Raw genomic sequence first — 22,486 nt, 5'->3', positions numbered from 1 at the left:
AGTACCTTTACGTTTCAAAACTCGTGAGGCATATGCCTCAATCATATATTCATTTTCAAGTCATAGGTCAACAAATATTTATATTTTTTATATATGTTTTCTTTCCTATATTAGTGTATATATATAGGATATTTATAAAACATATATAATATGTTTGCTAGTTGATCTACTTTTATGTCTTATATTATACTTTTTTTAATTATCTTATGCTATAACAGATTTGTGCTACCATGGTGAAAAGCGCAAGACTTGAATTTTAGGGTTTAAAAGATTCGACTTAGGACTAAAATACTATACCTGCGTTTCGCCTCAGTTGATGAAACCGCATCGGTTCTATATAAAATCAAAAATATTCCAGACATATTTATTAACCAACCATTTACCATTATCAATTCAAAATATTCAAACAACACACAAGTTTTCTTCCTTATCTCGCCGCAGCACACAAATTTCTTAGATCCTACTTCCCTAAGACACACAAGTTCTCAACCTTCCGTTATCACTGCAACACACAATAATAATAATCTCAGGACCTACTTCACTATGGATGAATATCTAAGATATTCAAACTCCTCTAACATTTGCAAAATATTTTAACAAAAATAAAAGAGAACATACCTCTTGCAAACTGTTGTAAATAAAGTTTCCTTCCAATTTGAAATCCAATGAAGCCACTAAAATGAAAGAAAAATTACATACCAATATAAGTAATACGAACCAAAAGTTCAAATTTCATCAAACCTAAGAAAATTAGATTCAGTTCACATTTACTGACATTTTCATATATAAATATCATTGACATTTTCATATATACATTTAAGTGAGAAAAATAAATGTCACATAGGGTAGATATCATTGAAAGATTAGAAAATAAATGTAACAAAAGCATATAAAGAGAATCAGAAAAACCAACTGAAAAAAAAATCATAAGAAAATTAGATCTCAGTCAACTATAATCGTCTTCACACTACTACAAAAAAGGTCTTTCTCTGCGGTTTTTTCACTTAATACACTGCGGTTTTCAAGAGTATTGAAAAGCGCAGTGTATTCGACCACAGAGAAAAGTGGTATGAAAACCACGGAGAAAAGCCACACTTTTCTCTGCGGTTGTGTTGAATAAAAAAAGGGTACCTTTCTCTGCAGTTTTGTTAATACAACCGCAGAGAAAGCCATTTTAATAAAAAAAAAAATTTATTTTTCAATTTCGATTATATATAATTATTTTCAATTCTAATTATATATATATTTTCAATATTATAACCTAATTTGATAACTAATTTTTAATATTATATATATACATTTCATAAAAAATTATGTCAAATACAATACATGTTAAGGAGTAAACATAATTAATATTAACATAATCAAAATACATACAAACTAGATAAATAATATAAAAATAACAAAAAACTAAAATAATTAAAAAAAACAAAAAAAAATCAAGTTTTAGTGATCAATACCTAATTTGAACAATAAAAATGTCTTTTAATCCTTTACAAACGTTCAAAAATGTTGGAAAAAAGCTTGAAAATCACCCTATAAACATACATTCAAAACACATTATACTCAATCAATATATCTTCATTTTTGCCCTAAAACTTCAAAACAAATCAATATATATGTATATTTACATGAGTTGTAGCCTAAATATGGAAGAAAATGAAAAAAAAAAACTAAAAAAAAAAGGTGAAAAGAGCACTAACCGTGGCTGGGGAAGAAGGGTTGCGCCGTTCCTCTCGGGTCTGCCAAAGTAGAAGAAATTAGAAAAATGAGTAAAGGCTGTGAGTCGAGGGTTTTATGTAGGGTACGGGCTTTCTCTGCAGTTTTGTATAGAAAACCGCAGAGAAAAGTCTATTTTTTTCCCACTTCGTGTTTCAGACTCATTTGAACATTTTCTCTGCGTTTTTAATTTAATGCTAGAAAAAAAGTGCAGAGAAAGCCTATATTTGTAGTAGTGTCAATTCCTTTATTGACTGGGTTTGACTTGAGAGAAAATAACTTTATTGTTATTATTAAATTGATGAGTTTTTTCCCTTTCATAGAATAAATATTATTAAACCATATCCATGTATGTACATTCTATTACAAAGTTTCAATTATTCCCATATTATTATAAATATCTGTATCAACAATATCCATTCATTTAATCATATATAATCCTCCAATGTTCTAAAATTAAATCAATTTGAATAAATTCTTGATGATCTTTAAAATCTAAAATTAATATATCATAAACAGATTAAAATAAAAATAAATAAAAACTAAAGATCCACACATCAATATAAGATATCGATGCTAATATTTCTTCACATAAAACGACAATAAGATTTCTTATTAAATCATATTATACATTCTAATGATTTCTTAACTTGTTATGAAGTTTACTTAATTGAAAAATATTACTACATATATAAAAACATTATCAAACAAATTTATATATATATAATGGATACATTTTGATATATGACCTTCCAAAACTCAACATCTTAGTTTCAAGATACTAGAGGAAAATGTCATCAAAGTTACTAAAAGAAAAACGAAACAGAAATAAGTATGATATTGAATAAAATGAGCACTTAAGATCGATTACCAAGTAAATTTAAAAGCATTAACCAAGCCAGAACAACAAGTTCCACATCCAAATTTCAACATGTAAATGATTGAATCACTTGTTGATCATCAAATATTGTTTCTTTTCATGGTGTACAGATTTATAACAAAGTTTCTTAGGAAGTATGAAAGAATGAAGACTAGTATTGCTAAATTTACAAATGTGTACATAAAAAACTTGGATTCATCTATTAATGAAATATATAAGGGCAAGCCTGAAAGATGAAATATATAAGGGCCAGCCTCATTAAGAACAACAAAAACAGCCACAACTAAAACATATAAGGGCTAGCCTCATTAAGAACAACAAAAACAGATCAAATCATACACAAAAATACAAACGCAAACCCCTTAACCTTTTCCATTAAATAGAAACAACAACCATGAGTAAAAAAAAACATCAAATCAATACAATGGGTTGTAGATCATGTTAGTATTTTTTTTAATGTTATTTTATTTTGCTTTTTTTTTTCTGTAAATTAAGTTTGTTTTTCAGAACTAAAACAGACAGCCACAACTAAAACATATAAGGGTCAGCCTGATTAAGTAAAGACCTGAAAACACAAATTGCCACAACTAAAACATATAAGGGCCAGCCTGATTAAGAACAACAAAAATAGATCAAATCATGCACAAAAAAACAAACGCAAACCCCTTAAACTTTTCCATTAAATAGAAACAACAACCATGAGTAAAAAAAAACATCAAACAATCAATACCTAATGCTAAACTGATCCAAAACTTCTCTTATTTGAAAATCTTTATTTTTCTTCTTCTTAATCTATACATTTGAGAAAGATATTGCAAAATGGTATCTTTTTTTTTTTTTTTTTTGTAAAGATATTTTGTGTAGTGAATTGTGACTGTGACAGTCAGAATACCGGGTAAGCTATGCAATCCCACACCGCCTGGGGAAGGTCAAGTGTGATGATTCTAAGACTGTGTAGGTATGGGACTACACAGTTGAAGAGGGCTTAAATGGATTGATGGGTACTACCTATATCAACAAGATGCATCTTCTTTTCGGTAGCCCATCACTTGAGAACTCCAAAGTTAAGCGTGCTTGACCTGGGGTAATCTAGGGATGGGTGACCTCTTGGGAAGTTTTCCTAGGAAGCATGTGAGTGAGGACAAAACATGCTGAAAAGACTCGTGTTGGTTTGTAGGGCCAGTCGTCATTCCAGAAAGCAGCCATAGTGACGTGGGGCGTCACAAATGGTATCAGAGCCTTGACCCAATCGGAAGTGTGGCCGACGGGGACGTTGGGCCCGTAAGGGGGGGTGATTGTGACAGTCAAAATCCCATGATTCGTAAGGGGAAAGACCGCGTAAGCTGTGCAATCCCACACCGCCTGGGGAAGGTCAGGTGTGATGATTCTAAGACTGTGTAGGTATGGGACTACACAGTTGAAGATGGCTTAAATGGATTGATGGGTACTACCTATATCAACAAGATGCATCTTCTTTTCGGTAGCCCATCACTTGAGAACTCCAAAGTTAAGCATGCTTGACCTGGGGTAATCTAGGGATGGGTGACCTTCTGGGAAGTTTTCCTAGGAAGCATGTGAGTGAGGACAAAGCATGCTGAAAAGACTCGTGTTGGTTTGTAGGGCCAGTCGTCATTCCAGAAAGCAGCCATAGTGACGTGGGGCGTCATAGTGACATTTCAATTTTGATTTCTGGGTTAATGAGAATTATGAGATCGGAAACTAGGACAGTAGGATCCAAGTTTTTTGTCATATATTTTCTTAGCAACCAAACAAAGATTTTGCTTCTTGAGATGAAATATATGTGTGTAGAACCATTGCTTTATTTATTACAAACAAGTTTTTGATTGCCGATAATATCTTAATTAATGCATAATTTTCATAGCAACCAAACAGAGAATTTTTCTTTGATTTTCATAGCAACACTTTTCATTTAAATGATTTCATTATAGAGTTGCTTCATAAGTTATTGGATTCTGATGTGAATCTGTACTAATGTTTACAGCTACTGCTAGAATTAGGGTATAATTTCTTGTTTTGGTTTTTTTTTTCTTCACTTTGGAATATATTTGAATGGTTGATCTTATTGGGATTTTGTCATTTTAGGTAGAGCATATAATCAGGGAAGAGAATATGATGGCAGCTCAGGAGATTCTTGAGCTCTTCTGTGAGCTTATTTCTATCTGGCTTCCCATTATAGGGATTCAATGGAGGCTTAGGGGTTCGGAGGCTGAGACAAGTTTTCTGTGTGTCTTCCATGTCTCTTATTTTCATTTGGCGCCTAGTTATATTTCATATGGCACCAAATAATTTTGCACATATGGGGTCCGTGTTTTTTTTTTAATTGCTTATTAATAACACTTTTAAATATGTGTCATTTTTTTAATGTAATATATACTAAAAATTGTTGTAATGCCATGTACTAAACATTCATTTTATATGAAAAATTATCTGTTTATAACTAAAACTTTTTAATCTTTACCTAAATACGACTTTATGACCACGTTTTCAACTTTATGACTTGATTAGCAAGTCTTGCACCTTCATAAACACACAGTTTAACGATCTTGACTATCCATGACATTACAATTTATTTTTAAGAAACCTCAGCCTCATCCAAAACAGGTGGCAGATTGGTCTCTCTCCTACCTTCAAGATTTCAAGGACGCCCAAGCTAATTAGTTATTTCATCAAAACAATCATTCTAGAATTCACAGAGAGAATATCAAATGGAAGCCACTTGATAAAGGAACCCTCAAGCTTAATGTAGATGTTGGAATTGATTGTACCAGCAATAAAATTGGGTTAGAGGTAGTAGCCAGAGACCACACAAGATCAGTCAAAGCTAGTTTCATGATTCCTATGCCAGACAATTTCAACTCTCTTATAATGGAAGCTCAAGCATTAAGACAAACACTCATTTGGTGTCAACATACAAAGCTTCCCATTACTTACATAGAAACATATTCTCTTATGTTGGTTAATAAAACCATCTCCATTTATCCCCTTTGTTTGATCTCATTCATGAGATTAGAATTTCATTGTCTTGCATCCCTTTGGCTAGGTTTTCTCACATACCTAAACAAACTAACACTTTAGCTCATCATTTAGCAAAAACTGTCCTAGGGTTAGACAATGAAGTAATTTGGAATGCCCCTAAACCCAATCATTTCCTGATAACTTGAACTCTATTGATTTTCTAATGAAGTTACGTCTATTTCTCAAAAAAAAAAAAAAAATTGTTTTATTTTATTCCACCTTAAATCCACTTTATAGTGGGGTCAAATTCAAATCCCCCACATCCAACGTAAAAAAAAAATGTATAACAAAATTTTCTTTCAATAAAAACTTACTAAAATGAGGGGCTAGTTAGCAAAGTAAAAAATTATAAGAACGTATATTACCGGAAAAAGGTAAGAAGTGAGGGACCATTGGGATAAAAAAACTCAGGAAGTTAAAGAAAGAAAATGACACGTGTCTCAACTTCGTACAATCCAGAACTTTCTTTCCAAATCAAAGGGTTCTAGGAATTTCTCCAAACAAACAACCCTTCCAATTCTCTCTCTATACATTTTTCTTGCTCCGGACTCCATTGTTGCTCTCTTGTACGGTCACAACAAGCTGCTGAGAGAAAATCATCGCCCAATCGACGACGGTTTTTGGTGCTAGAAGAAGAGTAGTAAGATGGCAGAGGAGGCAGCGCTAGATTTGGAGGAACTCCGCCATTTCCAGAGCATCGCCAAGAGGCCTCGCGTCCTCAATCTCATCTCCTCTGAGATTCGCAACTTGGAAAAGGTCTCTTCTTTCTCACATATTCATATTCGTATGCATAAACTCTCCATATGGATTGTATTTATTTTCATCCTACTACTGGATAGCACACAATAGTGTCCAAGGAGCTCAATATGTATATATACATCATATGTGTGTAAACATGGATACGTTCTCCTTTCAGGAATAAATAGAAGATTAATACGTTACAATATCAGTAATATATGATTTTACGCATAATGTATACAGAATCTCTATGTATAGTCCGGTAGGTAGAACCTTAGCTTCTTTACGGTTCGCCAATGAAAATCAATTTTGAAAAATTAGAAAGAGAGATGGCGATTGGGGAAGGCCATGATTGAGGGTATATGGAAGATTGAAACACACACACACATATATATATTTATATAAAACAAATCGTTGTTCTAAATATAGTTTGAGTGACCTTTTTGTGTGTATTTGAGGGCTCTTATATATATGAGTATAACAAATTTTACAAATGAAGTGTATTGACTTTTGTGAAAAACAGATGTCTAAAGAGGCTGCCACAGCACCCACATCTCAAATCACACCACCAATATCCCAAGCTCCAACCCATAGCTCAACTGCGGCCAAGGTTCCCTCAACTCCATCTGTGAGTTACATTACTCTAGGTTCGTTTAGTTGGGAGCAGGATAATGATAAAGTCAAGGTAAGAATGTTATTAAACAAGTAATTTATGGATTTATTTGCACTAATGTCCTATGATTGTTTTGGGGTATATGTCTAATTGATGGGTTTTTTTTTCATTTCTAGTTATATATCTCTTTAGAGGGAGTTGATCAGGAGAGACTAGAGACTGAGTTCAAGCCCATGTCTTTTGATATCAAATTCCATGATGTTAAAGGGAAGAATTATCGATGTGCTATTCCAAAACTGAACAAGGAGATTGTCCCTGAGAAGTGTAAGGTGTTGGTTAAGCCTACTAGGGTTGTGCTCACGCTTATTAAAGCGTCCAAGGGAAATTGGTTGGACTTGTACTATAAAGAAGACAAGGTAATATTTTCATGATTTAGATTAGGGACTTGAGAAATTATGCTAATCATAATCAGTTATGTAACTTAATTATTGTTATTATTATTTTGATCTTTACAGCTGAAGCCAAAGCTTGATAAGGAACGAGACCCAATGGCAGGAATCATGGACTTGATGAAGGTGAGATTCTCTTGTTTTGAGTTCAACAACTTGTGGATTTTTTCTCCTCTCTTAATAATTTTATTGGGATTTTGTTTATGCAAATCATATATGATTCTTGTGAAAGGGTGATTTTAAGTAAAATGCCTATGTTTTTACAAATTGATATTTTTCATATACGTTTGATCTTGTTCAAAACCACGCTCAACCAGACTATGTTGCAACAAAGTGTTTTTTTTCCTTTTATATTTAACAAAAAATTTCGCTTAACCCTACAATATTTTACGAACATAATACTATAGCAATTACTATGTAGTTAAAACTAAGAGAGACTTAAACTTCAGATTTTGTGGGAGTAAATCACAATTGTGATTATTTGAGTTATTTTGCAACAAAGTCTCAGTGTCATTCTTCTACTTTCATTGTGAAAATGTGCTTGAATTATTTTCTGATATGATTATAATTCACATGTTTTGATTGTATTATGTGACCTGAGTTGTGTGATATGTAGAATATGTACGAGGATGGGGATGAGGATATGAAGCGAACTATTGCGAAAGCATGGACCGACGCAAGGTCTGGGAAGCCAACCGATCCTTTGAAAGGGCTTAACTAGGGTTCATGAATAAAGATTTTCAGTGATTTTGGTATATTGTCTTGTGTTTAGATTTGGTTATGACTTGCTATTAGTTTGGCTCTCTAAATCTAATGTCTTAGAACGAGTTTAAGCTGAGTTTGTTAGAAACTTGCACTTGAGGACTCATTTTGTTATGAAGTAGTTTTCAATTGAGCGTTTCTGAATGATTTGCAGTATCATAACACGAGTTTTGAGTGATTTTTTACTCGAATGGCCTCGCTTTAAAAATGTGCAAGAAAGTTTGTGTCTAGCATTCATAACATAAAACTGGAGAATGTATTAGAATGATACGTGCATCGTACTCAAATACTCAAACATTTTTTAAAATAGTGGATCTCGGATTTAATAAATATGATTGGCTAGGCTAAATTATCATATCTATATTTTAGGTGCACATATCATTACTCATTATAACACGCAAAAAAATTTAGAGTGAAACTGCCTATGCCAAAAATTTAAAGTGAATCTGCCTATGATAATTGTAGAGTGTACACAAAATTTACTTATTGTTGGATAGCTGAAAATATATAAAACAATAATTTAGAAAAGAATGTGAGTGACTTATTGTTGGATAGCTGAAAATATATAAAACAATAATTAAGAAAAGAATGCGAGAGAAATTATATTAAAATTAAACATGTACTACATTATCCAAAAAATTATAGATATTATACTAAATATGGTATGAAATGTAGATAATATAGCATTCTGACATTATAGCATCTTGAATTCAGGATTATAGCATTTTGCATACGAAACAAATTAATATGATCAAACAGAGAAAAAGAGGATCAAGAGAAATGAAACGTCAAAACTCAGATTTGTTCTTTACATGGAGAAATCCTCCTTATTTTACTTCAGTTTGGTAAAGATTTTAGAAAAATTGGAAAAGGTTAATTTGAAAAAAGAAAATTAAATTAAATTGTTCGATAAATAAATAACAGTTTATTAATGAAATTATTAAAACTAAAATCGATTTTTAAAAATATAAGAATGTATAATTACTTTTTATACGTACTCATATATTATATAAATTATTGAAAAAAAAAATATATATGAAATTTGATTAAATAATTAAATTATAAAAATTAAATATTTTAATTGCTTTAAATAATATATTTGTAGCTCAGTTTATTACATATTTCACTAATTTAATAATTACATAATATATTTTTTTAATTTATTAAATACTAAAATATTAATTTTACACAACAATTTCATAGTACAAACAGAATTAAATACATAAAATTACAATTATACCAAAATGGGCAATATTTTACATCACAAATTCACGCACTATTTGCTAGTAAAGTAAGCCAAACAATTTGTGACTACTTTCATTAAATGACACGAAAGGACATCACCAAACAATCAAAAAACAGTTCCACCTAGTCCATAAAATCAAGCTACGAAGCTATTTCCTATTGAATAAAAAAAAAAATCAGAGAACCACCAAAACCAAGCACTATTTGGTATTTGCACATAAAGACTTTTTCTCTTGTTCCAACACTCAATAGTCCCTCCCCGGCTCCAAGAATGATTATTGTAGAAAATAAATAGATGAAGAAAAAACATTAGAGACAAACTCTATCATGCCTTCATTGGAGTATTTGACTGCCATAGTCACTGTTGAACTTCTCGTAGCGGTGAGCATGGAGATGAGCAGACGGCCTCGTGTTCTTGAGCGCCGCTTCTATATCTTCATGAGTGATTGGTCCAACCTTAGGCAGTTCTGCAAAACCCAAATTGGATTAATATTAGCTTGGCAGTAGATATGGAAATGGACTTTAGAGGGAGCTTAAATCATGAGGCACTTACCGTCCTCAGGCACCACTTCAGGTTTATCTTCAAGTTGTGCCATCAATCGTCTCAATGGCTGCATGGCCGCTTCTTTGCACAATAACCGGATATCCGAACCGGAGAAACCTTCTGTCTTTTCTACCAATATATCATAAGGAAGATTCTCTTCACTAGGCTTTGATGGGAGGAGTTCCTCAACCATAGCTCTTCTTGCTTCTGGTTCCGGAAGAGGCACTAAGATCTTTTTATTATGGTTAATGAAAACAGATACCATACAACCAACATTAGACATTGCTTGTATGCAAAGTTATCCAGTATTGAACTAAATAGTATAGCCAAGTTCTTTTTCAAAAAAAAAAAAAAAGTATAGCCAAGTTATGCATTTGATTGCGTTAGTGAGGTATATTTTGACTATAATGAAAAGGATACACGTTTCTCAAGACGGCGGAGCATGGCTGCATCCAGTTCCCAGGGAAGATTTGTTGCGGCCAACACAAAAACAAGTTCATCTGTCCGGGTCAAACCATCCATCTATAATCAAACCCAAGTTAGTCAACTCTTATTGAATTCAATTGATATTTTACAAATGTAGACACATTGATTATAAAACGTTTAATACAATTAACTGTGGGACCAGACAGCCACTGAGAATATTGACGAATAAACCTACATGCTTACACGCCTTTGAAGATAAATTGACAATGGGGATGCTGTAAAACTACGGACTTTAGATTTTTGTAACTTTGTTGCCTTTGATAGCTTTTCCCGGAGCATCAATAAATTTAATGGTATCTAGTCATCAAGTTTAAGCATAACTTTCTAGTACTAAACAAAACCAAATAATGCGAGTTATGATGGACTTGTATAACGCTTTACTGAAGATAGTGATGCAATAAGGTATGCTAACAGTGATACGTATAAAACAAAGCAACTAATCGAGAAAACTAGAGAACAGAGATTTAGAATAAAAAGAAATAATATCACCTGTATGAGAAGTTCAGTTTTCAAACGCCTACTTGCTTCATGTTCACTGCGCGCTTCACCACGTTGACTAATAATTGCATCAATTTCATCAATGAATATGGTTGATGGAGCATGGTGCCTTGCCACCTCAAATAGCACCTTCACTAACTTCTCAGAATCACCTGCAATGTAAATGGACATGCACTAAGACTATGACTGCATGATTATGTTTAAAAGACTATTTACTTCCCTTGTGAAAACAAACTCATTGAATAATAAGTCCTTGGTGATATAATTTTACCATGTTAAGAAAGTTTGTTCCTGCATTGAGATATTAATAGAATTGTGTTGTTCAAAAGTAAGGAAACCATGACAAAAAGAATTGCTTCACTATTACATACCACGCCATTTACTGACAACGGATGATGCTGAAATGTTGAAAAAAGTAGTATTACACTCAGTTGCAACAGCCTTGGCAAGCATGGTCTGCAATATTGAAGTTGCAATCACTTTATTGTCTAAAAATCAATAGCTAAGTAAGATTAGTGAGCAGTTAAATAGTAACATATCAATAATGTTCCTGTGTGAACAATTTATTTTCTAATGTAGCATAGTGAAAAGGACCTTGTTAGAATGGAAAAACCCAATAATTAACTGAAGAACGCACAAACCTTTCCTGTTCCGGGAGGGCCAAAAAGGAGAATACCTTTCCATGGTGATAAAAGACCAGTAAAGTACCTATATAAGAAAAAGGGAAAATCAGGTTAGTTGTGGAATGATCTTTCTCCACTGTATTACCAATATATATATATATAATTATATATTTAGATATATGCATAATACATTTATCAATCAAATTGGAAGCTAAAAATCTCCCATAAAAAAATCAGATAATGATTGCTCTAGATTTTTATTGAGTGTTTGGGGGTCCACATATTTATTGTGATAGTAGATAGATTTTTATGGAGTCCTGTTTGATGGTCCACATAGTTATTGTGACAGATTTGTAAAGCACGCACACATAAACACAAAGCCAACAGGCAAGGTCCAATAACAAATTAAGTTGCAACCGTGACATCCAGCAAAGAAGCCATGGAGACAAATTCCAAACAAAGAAACGCAATACTAGATGTGAAAATCAATTTGAAGCTATACTAATTATTATTCAAATAGAAATCATAACAAATTCGACAAGCTAACTTTTTATTTTAAGAAACCCAAGTTTACAAGCCAGACTCGTGCTCAGTGACAAGACCTACTTGGGATATTTAATTGGCATGACAACTGCTTCTTTAAGTAAACGTTTGGCATTCTCTAGACCCTTGATACTATCCCATGTAACATCTTGAGTCCCACGAACGATGTCCCTGCACCGCATAATGTAAAATTTTGAAAAACATATAAATAAATATGCGCAAGGCTTTTACATCATTGATAAACCAAAAAGGAATGCAATTGTTTTAGAAATACACCACTTGAAAGCCCTGTGTTACTCACCTGCATATACTCTCTGCTAAAGAACGTGTTTCTGCAGATTCAAACGCAGGGAGCAGAGATTTTTGCCTTCAAATGTGAGAATAAAATCAGTAATGTCACTAGAAAAGAAGAGATATCAGCATAACCTGAAAATCAATGTTAATTTCTTATAATTGGTTCAAGGTTTGTCCATGTGCTCTAATGTTTCTGTCGGTGTCTTAAAGGTCTATAATACTACACTATACCATAATAAAATATAACTCATATTATAGATTTCACTTAATGCTTAACATAAATCTGCAGATTGGCCTGTCATATTAATAGCTTGATATCTGTAGTGATTCTTGCTTGAAAATCAAGTTGTTATTGTAGGTTGGAAACTACACAAAGTTTGTTTTTCAAGAGGTTTTCATCAGCAGAAAAGCAAAGACAAAAAACCAAAATCAAGCTTCGAATAATTGGATATAGACTATAGTAAAGGAAATGCATAGGAATAGCTGGAGTATGAAAAAAAATATATTAGCCTCGGCTAAGAATGGCCTAACCAACATGGAAAGTGGATTCTTCGGAAAAATATATGTAAAAGTTGAGGACATGAGTTCAATTTGGTTCTCTTTTTGCATCTATATGGGATAAAAATGTCTTCAGTTTCTATTGGGCTCACTAATAATGTACAAGAGTATTAAAAAGTGATTTTAGATCTCTACTTTAATATTAGTATTATAGTTAATTCTTTTTACAATTCTCTAAACAAAATGGAGTTCAACTCTGTTTCTCTAACTAGGCCGCAAAGTTCTACAGTTCTAGCTCTCTTTTCTAGCAGTAAATATAATCCAACAGTTTTATTGACCGTAACAAACAAAAACATGATAGAAACAAGTATCAAAACATGTGTTTTCAATGTTTTAGCAGTGTAAACATGTGACAAATCACAAAAATCTTACGGTATATGGCCATTTCCGTTTGCAATAACGCCATTTGGCTGATTTGAGCCCCTTCCCTACAAACAAACCACACAAAATCCGTGTAAGCCTCAATGAAAGCTAGTAAAACAATACCAAATTAATTACGTTATGAAAATAAAATACCTGGTTTCGATACTGTTCATAGATAGCCAAGTCAGATGAATTGACATGGGTGGCGCTTCCATTTGTCACGGCTGCCGGAGAAGTCCCATTACTCACATTGGATTGATCATTTGCATGGCCATTTTGCGAATCCGGCACCCTCTTTCTACCAAACTTGGCATCATAAAACATTTTAAAATCCTAAAAATAAACATAATAAGCTGAAATAAATCCACAATTCTTAACCCAATCTAATCCATTACAGATCAAGATTCCCAAATTCGAACCGAAAATCCAACACTAGCATATATAAATTCCAAGTCAATATCTAAACCAAAATAAAATAATTCAACAAACACATAGTCCACTACTGCGAATCACGTCAAATCTAACCAAAACAAACTAAGCTGAAAGTTTGCAGATTTGAAGCTATTTTCGGGGAAACGAAACAGAGATGAGAGAAAGTAAGAATAGAGAGTAAAGAGAGTTACCATGAAGGACCAGCGAGTGATTGATGGTTCGTCGGCGGCCATTGATTGGGATAAATCTAGAGAGAGAGAGAGCGCGAGAGAGAGCGCGAGAGAGAGATTTGTGGAATTTCTCTCTTCACTTCTCTTCAGCTCCTCAAAGAGTAGGAGTGGAATCTTTAGACTTAGATGATACTTACAAAGAATGAGCAATGATGATACATATTTGGTAAGAGAAACACGTGGGAGATTTATTATTGCCTCATTTTATTATATTATTATTATAAGAGTAAATTATAGCTGTCGTTGTCCTTTCAATATTTCCAACTAAGAGTACTCCAATCCAATATAAGATTTTTCTCATAGGATTGCTACGGTGTTATTTCATAATTAGTTAGCATATTTTATGATATTTTTTAAATTTAAATATATGAGATCTAATATTAAATTATATCACCGTCACTTTTTTAAAGTGTTGCGCATCATTGATGTCCCTTATCAATTCTCTTTTTCTCTAATCACTAAAATACTTCGTTAAAACACTACCTTATTTATTTTAGGGTTTATAATTTTTGGACCTTGTGTTTTGTCTCATTATCTGTTTGAATCCTATGTTTTGACAAATTACTTTTTGGACCCTATGTTTTGTAAAATGGTTAAAATAGAACCCTAAACTCAATTTTGGTTAATGTTTTCTCAGCTAAAATCATAAATAGTTTACCAAACTAACAATTCATAACAAAAATAAAATCATTCTACTTAAAAACTGTGTTGTTATATTCAATTTTTTCTTCATCAAAATCGAGTTTAGGGTTCTATTTTAACTATTTTATAAAACATATGGTCCAAAAAGTAATTTTTCAAAACACAGGATCCAAACAAGTAATGAGACAAAACACAAGGTCTAAAAAAGTATAAAACCATTTATTTTATCTCTAACTTTTACATTAAACCATACATCAGTTTCTTTATTTTTTATTTATACCATTTAAATATTATTTTTTTTTATATTTTTTATCCATTTAATTTTTTTTCTCTCATTATCAATAATATCTTTATATTATTTAATATTTATGATATTTATCTTTATATAATATCAAAATATAATTATACTTTATTTTATATTATTCCAAAAGAAATAAAATATAAATTAATACAAAATTTAAAAATAATTCTCAATATAATTATTATAACAAAATATAAAATGATAAATTGTATATAAGTTTAAAAATATTACTAAATAAATATAATATTATTCCTAATATCAAACAGAAAAGTTAGAAAAATAATAATAAAATATTTATAAATGAGTGAATAGTTGTCTCTGTATGTAAATAATGAATAGTATATTGAGCTAAAATAATTTTAGAGTAGCTCATTTGATGGAGAACTATTTTATCCCATTTGAGCTATAATTGTAGAATATAGCTATTTTAAAGGAGTCGTTGGGAGTATTCTAAGAAAGTTAATGCTGGGGTGCTAATCCGACCCTGATGGAATTTTTTTTTTTGTCAAATTAATTCAATCTAATTAAATGTTAGATTTTAAAAATGAATGTCAATTCCAATTCAATATAATTTAGCTTCAAAATCCAATCCAATTAGATTTTTGTAATGAGTTTTTTTTCTTAACTTGAATTTAAGTATTAAAAAGATTATAAAAAACAAAGTATACAACAAAAAAATCATACAAAAAAATAACGATATTTAGCAATTATACTACATTAAAATCTTACAATCACCACATTAAGTCCTTAACACGATGCATTTACAACTGAAATATTAAGTTTACAGCACAGCCATTAAAGTTTAAAATTAATAAGTTTCAAACCAATAACTAAAGTATTAATATAGCATGAAAACAACAACAATAATATCTCTAAAGTGCTAATATAACATCAAAACAACAACAATAATAACATATACTAAGTGACAACCAATATAAACTAACATAATTAAATATATTTATATTCAATGATATATATTTTAATAAAGGTTGGATTTGATTGACTCCTAATTGGATTTTCAGAGTGTCATCCAACAACCGATCCAATTCAATTAGCATCCAACTTTTTAAATCCAATCCAATCCATTTGTAAGTGGATATCCAATTTTTTTTTGTAATTGGATTAGTTCAGGATAATTTGATTGGTTTGGAATCCTAAGCAACCCTATTTAATGCCATAGTTTTTTAGTATTCCCAAATTCACAATCATCTACTCTATTTTTAAAATTCATCATGGAAATTATATATATATATTTTAGAGTCTTTACCATTTTGGATCACTTTATTTTAACTTAATTTATAATAGGGTATTTGTTATAAAATATATATATATTTGGATCATATGTTTTTTCAAATGATTTAAAATGGTCAACTAAATTTAAATTTAGTGAATGAAAATATTTTCAAATATTACCCCATACATATCGATGTAGATCGAGATCCAAACATCTTCTAAGTCAATGATACTGTATTAGAGTAAGAAGACTTATCATTCAATCAAAAAGTATATCAAAAGTGTGTTAAACAAGGGGACCAAATCAGCTTAAATAAAGGCTGAGAAAGGTCCAAGTCAAAGATAACAAACCTAACTAAAATGAAACAGAATTGGTTAACCAAGAATGCTAACAAACCAAGCCTAACTGATTAACCATAAACTGAACTCTAATAGACCCCCTCAAGATGAAATGTACAAGTTTTTAACTTTCATCTTGGATATTAAGTCCTTAAAATGAGCTGGAAATAAAGGTTTGGTGAGCAAGTCAGCTAAATTGTTCTTTGTAGGGACATGAATGAGTTTGATGCAGCCTTCTTGAATTTTGTCGCGGACAATGTGACAGTCTATGTCGATGTGCTTTGTTCTCTCATGAAAAACAAGATTTTCTAATATATGGATTGCAACGGTACTGTCACAATATAAGATTCCTGGATTGTTGTGAATGACTTGGAAGTCTTTGAGTAAGGGAATCAACCACGTTACTTCACAAGTAGCATTAGCCATAGCACGGTATTCAGCTTCAGTAGAAGAGCGGGACACAGTGGTTTGCTTTTTGGACTTCCATGAAATGAGAGATTGGCCAAGGAATATGCAATAGCCTGAAACTGAGCGTCGAGTATCAAGACAAGATCCCCAATCGGCATCTGAAAAAATTTTAAGACTGAAATCTGAAGTATAATTAGATTGAGCATGAGCACTTAAGTGGGGTGTAGAAGAAGAGTGAAAGAAAAGGCCTTGGCCCGAGGTACCCTTTAAGTATTGAAGGATACAATGGGCAGCTTGCATGTGAGGCATTCTAGGAGAAGATAAAAATTGACTTAAATGATTCACAGCAAAGGAGATGTCAGGTCGAGTTATGGTTAAGTAAATTAATTTACCAATTAGTCGTCTAAAAGCTGTAGGATCAGATAAGAGAGGACCTTCATCCTTACTGAGTTTAGTATTTGGCTCCATAGGAGTGGAGGAAACTTTGGTGCCCATATAACCTGTGTCATTTAAGAGCTGCAAAGTAAAAGGGCGCTGAGATACAGAAATACAACTATTTGAGCGCCCAATTTCCAGCCCCAAAAAGAAACGTAAAACTGAGTTTAGTTGTTGTTTAAATAAGGAAACAACAGAGTCATTGTTAGAAGCAATAGCTATATCATCAACATAAATTAATATAGCAATGAAGGTGTTATAAGTACTCTTGATGAACAAAGAGTTGTCAGAATATGATTGTTTAAAATCATTTGAAATAAGATATGTGCTGAGTTTTGTGTACCATTGTCTTGAGGCTTGTTTTAAGCCATATAGACTCTTGGTTAATTTACAAACAACATTGTTTGGTAAAGGTATTTTGGGTTGATAACCCTTTGGTAGTTTCATGTAGACATTTTCATTTAAGTCTCCATGAAGGAAGGCATTGTTAATGTCTAACTGAGATAATGACCAATTTTTTATTGCAGCAAGAGCAAATAATAATTTGAGGGTATTAAATTTTGCAACAGGGGCAAATGTGTCAATGTAATCAATACCTTGTTTTTGGGTGTAGCCTTTGGCCACTAATCTAGCTTTATACTTGTCAATGGAGCCATTGGCTTGATATTTTACTTTGTATATCCACTTGCTGCCTATGGTGTGATATCCAGGAGGAAGAGAAACTATTGTCCATGTGTTGTTATCTTCTAAAGCCTTGAGTTCTACAGCCATTGCTTGCTGCCATTCATGTATGACAGATGCAAGTTTGTAGCTAGTGGGCTCCATAATAGTATTGGCAGCAAGAATGGCAGCCCGAAAAGATTCATTAAGCCTATCATAAGACAAAAAATCATGTAAGGGATGCGCAGTAGAGGTAGTTAGATTACAAACATAATCATCAAGATATTTTGGGCGTGATAGAACACGTCCAGAAGTAGACGAATGAGGAATAGGTGATGAAATATGTGAATCTTGCTGCTGATGTGAAGCTTCAGATTGAGAAGAAACAGGCTCTAAAGAAGAGTCAGTCCCTGCATTGGGCAACATGGATTGAAAGAACAAAGAATCAATGTTATGATGAGATAGATTATTTTTAAATGGAAAAATATTCTCATGAAAAACAACATCCCGAGAATGAAAAATTTGATGGCTTTCTATGTCAAGAAGAATATATGCTTTCATTCCGGGAGGGTAACCAATGAAGATGCAAGGTTTGGACCTTGGAGAAAATTTATGTCGTTTACTATCTAAAGTAGAGGCAAAAGCAAGACAACCAAACACACGAAGATGATCATAACAAGGAAGTTTATTATGAAGTAATTCAAATGATGTTTTCTTTTTTAGAATCATAGAAGGGGTTCTATTGATAAGATAAACTGTTGTATTGATAATATATGACCAATAAGGAAGAGATAACTGAGATTGAAATAAAAGAGCGCGTGCAACATTTAAAATGTGTTGATGTTTTCTTTCAACAATATAGTTTTGTTGTGGTCTTTCGACACATGAGTGATAATGAACAATGCATAAAATGTAGTAAGATTAAACTCTTTTGCATTATCAGTCCGAATACCTTTAATAGAAGCCGAAAATTGAGTGGCAACAAGGTTAAAAAATTGAGGTATAATGGTTTGAACTTCAGATTTAGTCTTAAGCATGTAAACCTAAGTATATCTTGTGTGGTCATCAACAACAGTCAGAAAATATTTGTACCCTTCTAAACTCATGATATGGAATGCACCCCAAATGTCTAAGTGAATTAAATCAAAAGGAGAGGCAGCCATATTATTTTGAGGATTGAAAGGTAATCTTTTTTGTTTAGCAAGATGACAAATTGAACACACATTATCTTGAGAAGCATCTGAAAATTGTAAATTTTTATTGATAGCTTTTGAAACTTGTACAGAAGAATGACCAAGGCGAAAGTGCCATTGGTTCAAATTATTACATGTGGTGTTCAAAGTATTATTATGACTAGAGGTAAGTACAGCAGTAGATATATGTGAAAGAGAAGAATTGGTAGAACCCGAATGTAATAAGGAATGATCTTGCTGAATGAAGAATAGGTTGCCTATTTTTTAGCAATCCCAATCTTTGAAGTCAGCTGAGGACCCTGAAGAAAACAGTCAGTATGATCAAAGAGAATAGAGTTAGGACTGTTGTGAAGATAGGCAGAAATAGAAAAAAGATTGAACCGAAATTCAGGGATGTAAAGAACATCAGTTAATAATATGTCTTTGTTTACATGAACATCAGTACCAGATAAAGTAACATATTTATCAAGAATGTTATTGGTAAAAGAGATAAAAAATTTGGTAGAGTGGCAAACATGATGTGTGGCACCACTATCTACTATCCAAAAAAAAGAAGGAGAAGATACAATTTTACCAGTGATATTGGATACTTGAGGAAGAGTATCACTTGGGGAAGAGGTATGATGCAGCTGTTGACTTAACAGAGCAATAAGTTGCTGGCTGAGTTCCAATTGAGATGGTGAAATGATCGGAGCACTTGGTGAAGAAGTAGAGACAGAAACTTGATTAGTCTTGACAGAATCAGATTTGCATCTATCACCATAACCCGGGGGGAAACCATGAAGGAAAAAACATTTCTCCTTGAGGTGCCCTGGTTTGAGAAAATGAGTACAGGTGGGACGCATCTTCTTGGTGCGAGAGGTAGAAGGTGGAACAGATGGAGGGACAGCAGCAATGAATGTTGTGTTGTGAGATGGCTGAAGTCTTCTTTGATTTTCTTCTTGAATAATCATGGAAAAAACTTTTGAAAGAGAGGGGAATGGATCTATCAATAATATTTGGGCTTTTACAGCATGAAAAGATTCATTCAAACCCGTGAGAAATTGAAGAACATGTTCTTGGTTAAGAAAATCAAGAGAATCAGTAGAAGCAGCACAAGTACATGGAAGTCTAGGGCATAAATCAGTAATCTCATCCCATATAGCTTTTAGTTTAGTGAAGTAGGAACTTACAGAGTCATCACCTTGATGAAGGCTGATGAGAGATGTTCGAAGATCGAAGATCTTAGGTCTGTTGCCTTGATCAAACCTGCTGTTTAGTTCATTCCACATAGCAGCAACACTGTCCAAGAATAGAATACTACTTTTGATGTCAGGGGAAACAGAGTGAAGTATCCAAGGCATTACCATGTGGTTGCAGTGAAGCCATTGATTGAGAAGAGGATCATCTTCAGCTGGTTGAGGGAGAGTTCCGTTGAGGAAGGGGAGCTTGTTCTTAGCCCGAATGGAAATCTTGAAATCCCTTCTCCATTGTTGAAAATTCTTGTCTGCGAGGGGAGGAGAGGCAAGAACAAGTACCGGGTGATCTCCTATGCTCAAGAAGTAGGGACTACTACCATCTTCATGGGCAGGTCGATCAAGAACAGAGAACGAAGAGAAACGGTTCAAGACATGGATGGGAGAACTCGGAACCCTAGAAATTAGGGGTTCTTGAGGAGGAGCATCAGGATTCGGAAGAGAAGAATCAGTAGCAGTCGTTGAGGGATCCTGAAGAGGAGGAACGGAGCTTGTATTTCGAAGACTTGTAGCTCTTGTTCGTGCCATGGAAACAAATGAAAAGAAAGGTCAGATGGTCACTGATACCATATTAGAGTAAGAAGACTTATCATTCAGTCAAAAAGTATATCAAAAGTGTGTTAAAATGGGGACCAAATCAGCTTAAATAAATGCTGAGAAAGGTCCAAGTCAAAGATAACAAACCTAACTAAAATGAAACAGAATTGGTTAACCAAGAATGCTAACAAATCAAGCCTAACTGATTAACCATAAACTGAGCTCTAATATACCGTAAATAAAGCCCGAAGTCAAAAATATTTTGACAAAATTCATATTTAGGACTATTTTTAATTATTTAACAAAATATATAATTCAAAAATATTTTTTTTAAAGCAGAGGTTCCATTGTGAAATTAAACTAACCCAAACTGTCATAATTTTTTTTATTATTATTATTTACATTTAATTTTTATAATACACCATACTTATTTCTCTATTTATTTAAGGAAATGTCTATGGTGTTGTATATTTTTTTGTGGTACTATACCAAATTATGCATTTTTACATATATGGATAAGTTGAAACTCGAATTTTTTTTTACATAATCGTGTTCAATTTAGTTACATCAAACCTCCCAGAGATTTTCTGAAAATTATGAATAATTTAATGTGTAGAAAATAGATTCCAGAGTTCCAGCATCACCATATATGCGATATTCTCTTTTGATCATCCTAAAAATTCTTACTTTATTTTATTTTTTATTGGATTTCATTCAAACCATTTAGTTTTTTCGCACCCTAAACTATTCAAATTTTTTTTTTATAATCTTTATTTATTTTAAATATGAAATAACAAGAAAGTATGAGAGAAAGAGAGATATTATTTTTAAAAGAATTTAAAGAATTAATAATGACATCTAAGTATAAAAAAAGATACTATAGCAATATGAAAAAAAAAATGAAATGCGATTTCAACATTTTTTTATAAGGTTTATATCATTTTGGACACTGTTTTTGTCTCATTATTTGTTTGGACTCTAAGTTTTAACAAATTATTTTTTAGATCCTGTGTTTTGTAAAATAGTTCAAATAAACCCCTAAACTCAATTTTGATGAACAAAAAAATTGAATATAACAATAGTTGTTAGGCAGATTAGTTGTGTGTTTTTTTCTGAGTTGTTAGTTTGGTGAATTATTTATGATTTTAACTCCAAAAACTTTGATCAAAATCAGGTTTAGGGGTCTATTTGAACTATTTTACAAAACATGGGGTCCAAAAAATAATTTATCAAAATAAAGGGCTCAAACAAGTAATGTGACAAAACACATGGTCCAAAATGGTATAATCCTTTTATATATATTTTTTTAATGGAAAACTTATTTGACCTAAAGATTAGTAAATGAATAAAATTAAGGGAAATTTACATATGTATAATGTAACTTTATTTCTAAAAATACCTTAGAAAAACTTGATTACACAAATATCGTGTCATGTCATCATGGTATACCAGATTTTGAAAAAAAATAGGGAATTCATGCTTCCTAATTT

The 22,486-nt window shown here is 32.2% G+C and overlaps 3 protein-coding genes across 4 annotated transcripts; 1 reads left to right on the top strand and 2 right to left on the bottom strand.

Moving 5' to 3' along the window:
• Positions 1-6,133: 6,133 nt before the first annotated feature.
• LOC133800657 (uncharacterized) lies at positions 6,134-8,359 on the top strand. Its single transcript, XM_062238685.1, has 5 exons — positions 6,134-6,391; positions 6,897-7,058; positions 7,163-7,402; positions 7,502-7,561; positions 8,052-8,359. The coding sequence occupies exons 1-5, from the start codon at positions 6,281-6,283 to the stop codon at positions 8,154-8,156; spliced, it is 678 nt and encodes a 225-aa protein (XP_062094669.1). The 5' UTR covers positions 6,134-6,280; the 3' UTR covers positions 8,157-8,359.
• A 1,033-nt stretch (positions 8,360-9,392) lies between these two features.
• On the bottom strand, positions 9,393-14,150 carry LOC133800591 (uncharacterized). 2 transcript variants are annotated; one of them, XM_062238589.1, is made up of 11 exons: positions 13,975-14,150; positions 13,505-13,684; positions 13,361-13,416; positions 12,438-12,503; positions 12,200-12,307; positions 11,612-11,678; positions 11,342-11,426; positions 10,962-11,122; positions 10,407-10,508; positions 9,996-10,218; positions 9,393-9,909 (listed from the first exon to the last, which is right to left on the bottom strand). In XM_062238589.1, the coding sequence occupies exons 1-11, from the start codon at positions 14,014-14,016 to the stop codon at positions 9,776-9,778; spliced, it is 1,224 nt and encodes a 407-aa protein (XP_062094573.1). In that variant the 5' UTR covers positions 14,017-14,150; the 3' UTR covers positions 9,393-9,775. The 2 variants fall into 2 exon arrangements, with proteins under 2 accessions (XP_062094573.1, XP_062094574.1); XM_062238590.1 differs by having other exon boundaries at positions 13,505-13,657; positions 13,975-14,149.
• Positions 14,151-19,481: 5,331 nt separating this feature from the next.
• On the bottom strand, positions 19,482-20,987 carry LOC133799407 (uncharacterized). Its single transcript, XM_062237429.1, has one exon. The coding sequence runs from the start codon at positions 20,985-20,987 to the stop codon at positions 19,482-19,484; it is 1,506 nt and encodes a 501-aa protein (XP_062093413.1).
• Between the last annotated feature and the right edge of the window lie 1,499 nt (positions 20,988-22,486).

The sequence above is a fragment of the Humulus lupulus genome, chromosome 9 (genome assembly GCF_963169125.1).
Source record: "Humulus lupulus chromosome 9, drHumLupu1.1, whole genome shotgun sequence".
In the NCBI taxonomy this organism is placed as follows: domain Eukaryota; kingdom Viridiplantae; phylum Streptophyta; class Magnoliopsida; order Rosales; family Cannabaceae; genus Humulus; species Humulus lupulus.
This window is presented reverse-complemented; position numbering and strand designations above follow the sequence as displayed.

Coding starts and splice junctions, on each gene's coding strand:
- LOC133800657 (XM_062238685.1), top strand. CDS start 6,281: ATGGCAGAGGAGGCAGCGCTAGATTTGGAGGAACTCCGCCATTTCCAG. Junction 6,392..6,896: donor AGATTCGCAACTTGGAAAAG/GTCTCTTCTTTC, acceptor TGTGAAAAACAG/ATGTCTAAAGAGGCTGCCAC. Junction 7,403..7,501: donor TGTACTATAAAGAAGACAAG/GTAATATTTTCA, acceptor TGATCTTTACAG/CTGAAGCCAAAGCTTGATAA.
- LOC133800591 (XM_062238589.1), bottom strand. CDS start 14,016: ATGGCCGCCGACGAACCATCAATCACTCGCTGGTCCTTCATG. Junction 13,685..13,974: donor TCACTCGCTGGTCCTTCATG/GTAACTCTCTTT, acceptor GTTTATTTTTAG/GATTTTAAAATGTTTTATGA. Junction 11,123..11,341: donor CGTTGTCAGTAAATGGCGTG/GTATGTAATAGT, acceptor TTTACATTGCAG/GTGATTCTGAGAAGTTAGTG.
- LOC133799407 (XM_062237429.1), bottom strand. CDS start 20,987: ATGGCACGAACAAGAGCTACAAGTCTTCGAAATACAAGCTCCGTTCCT.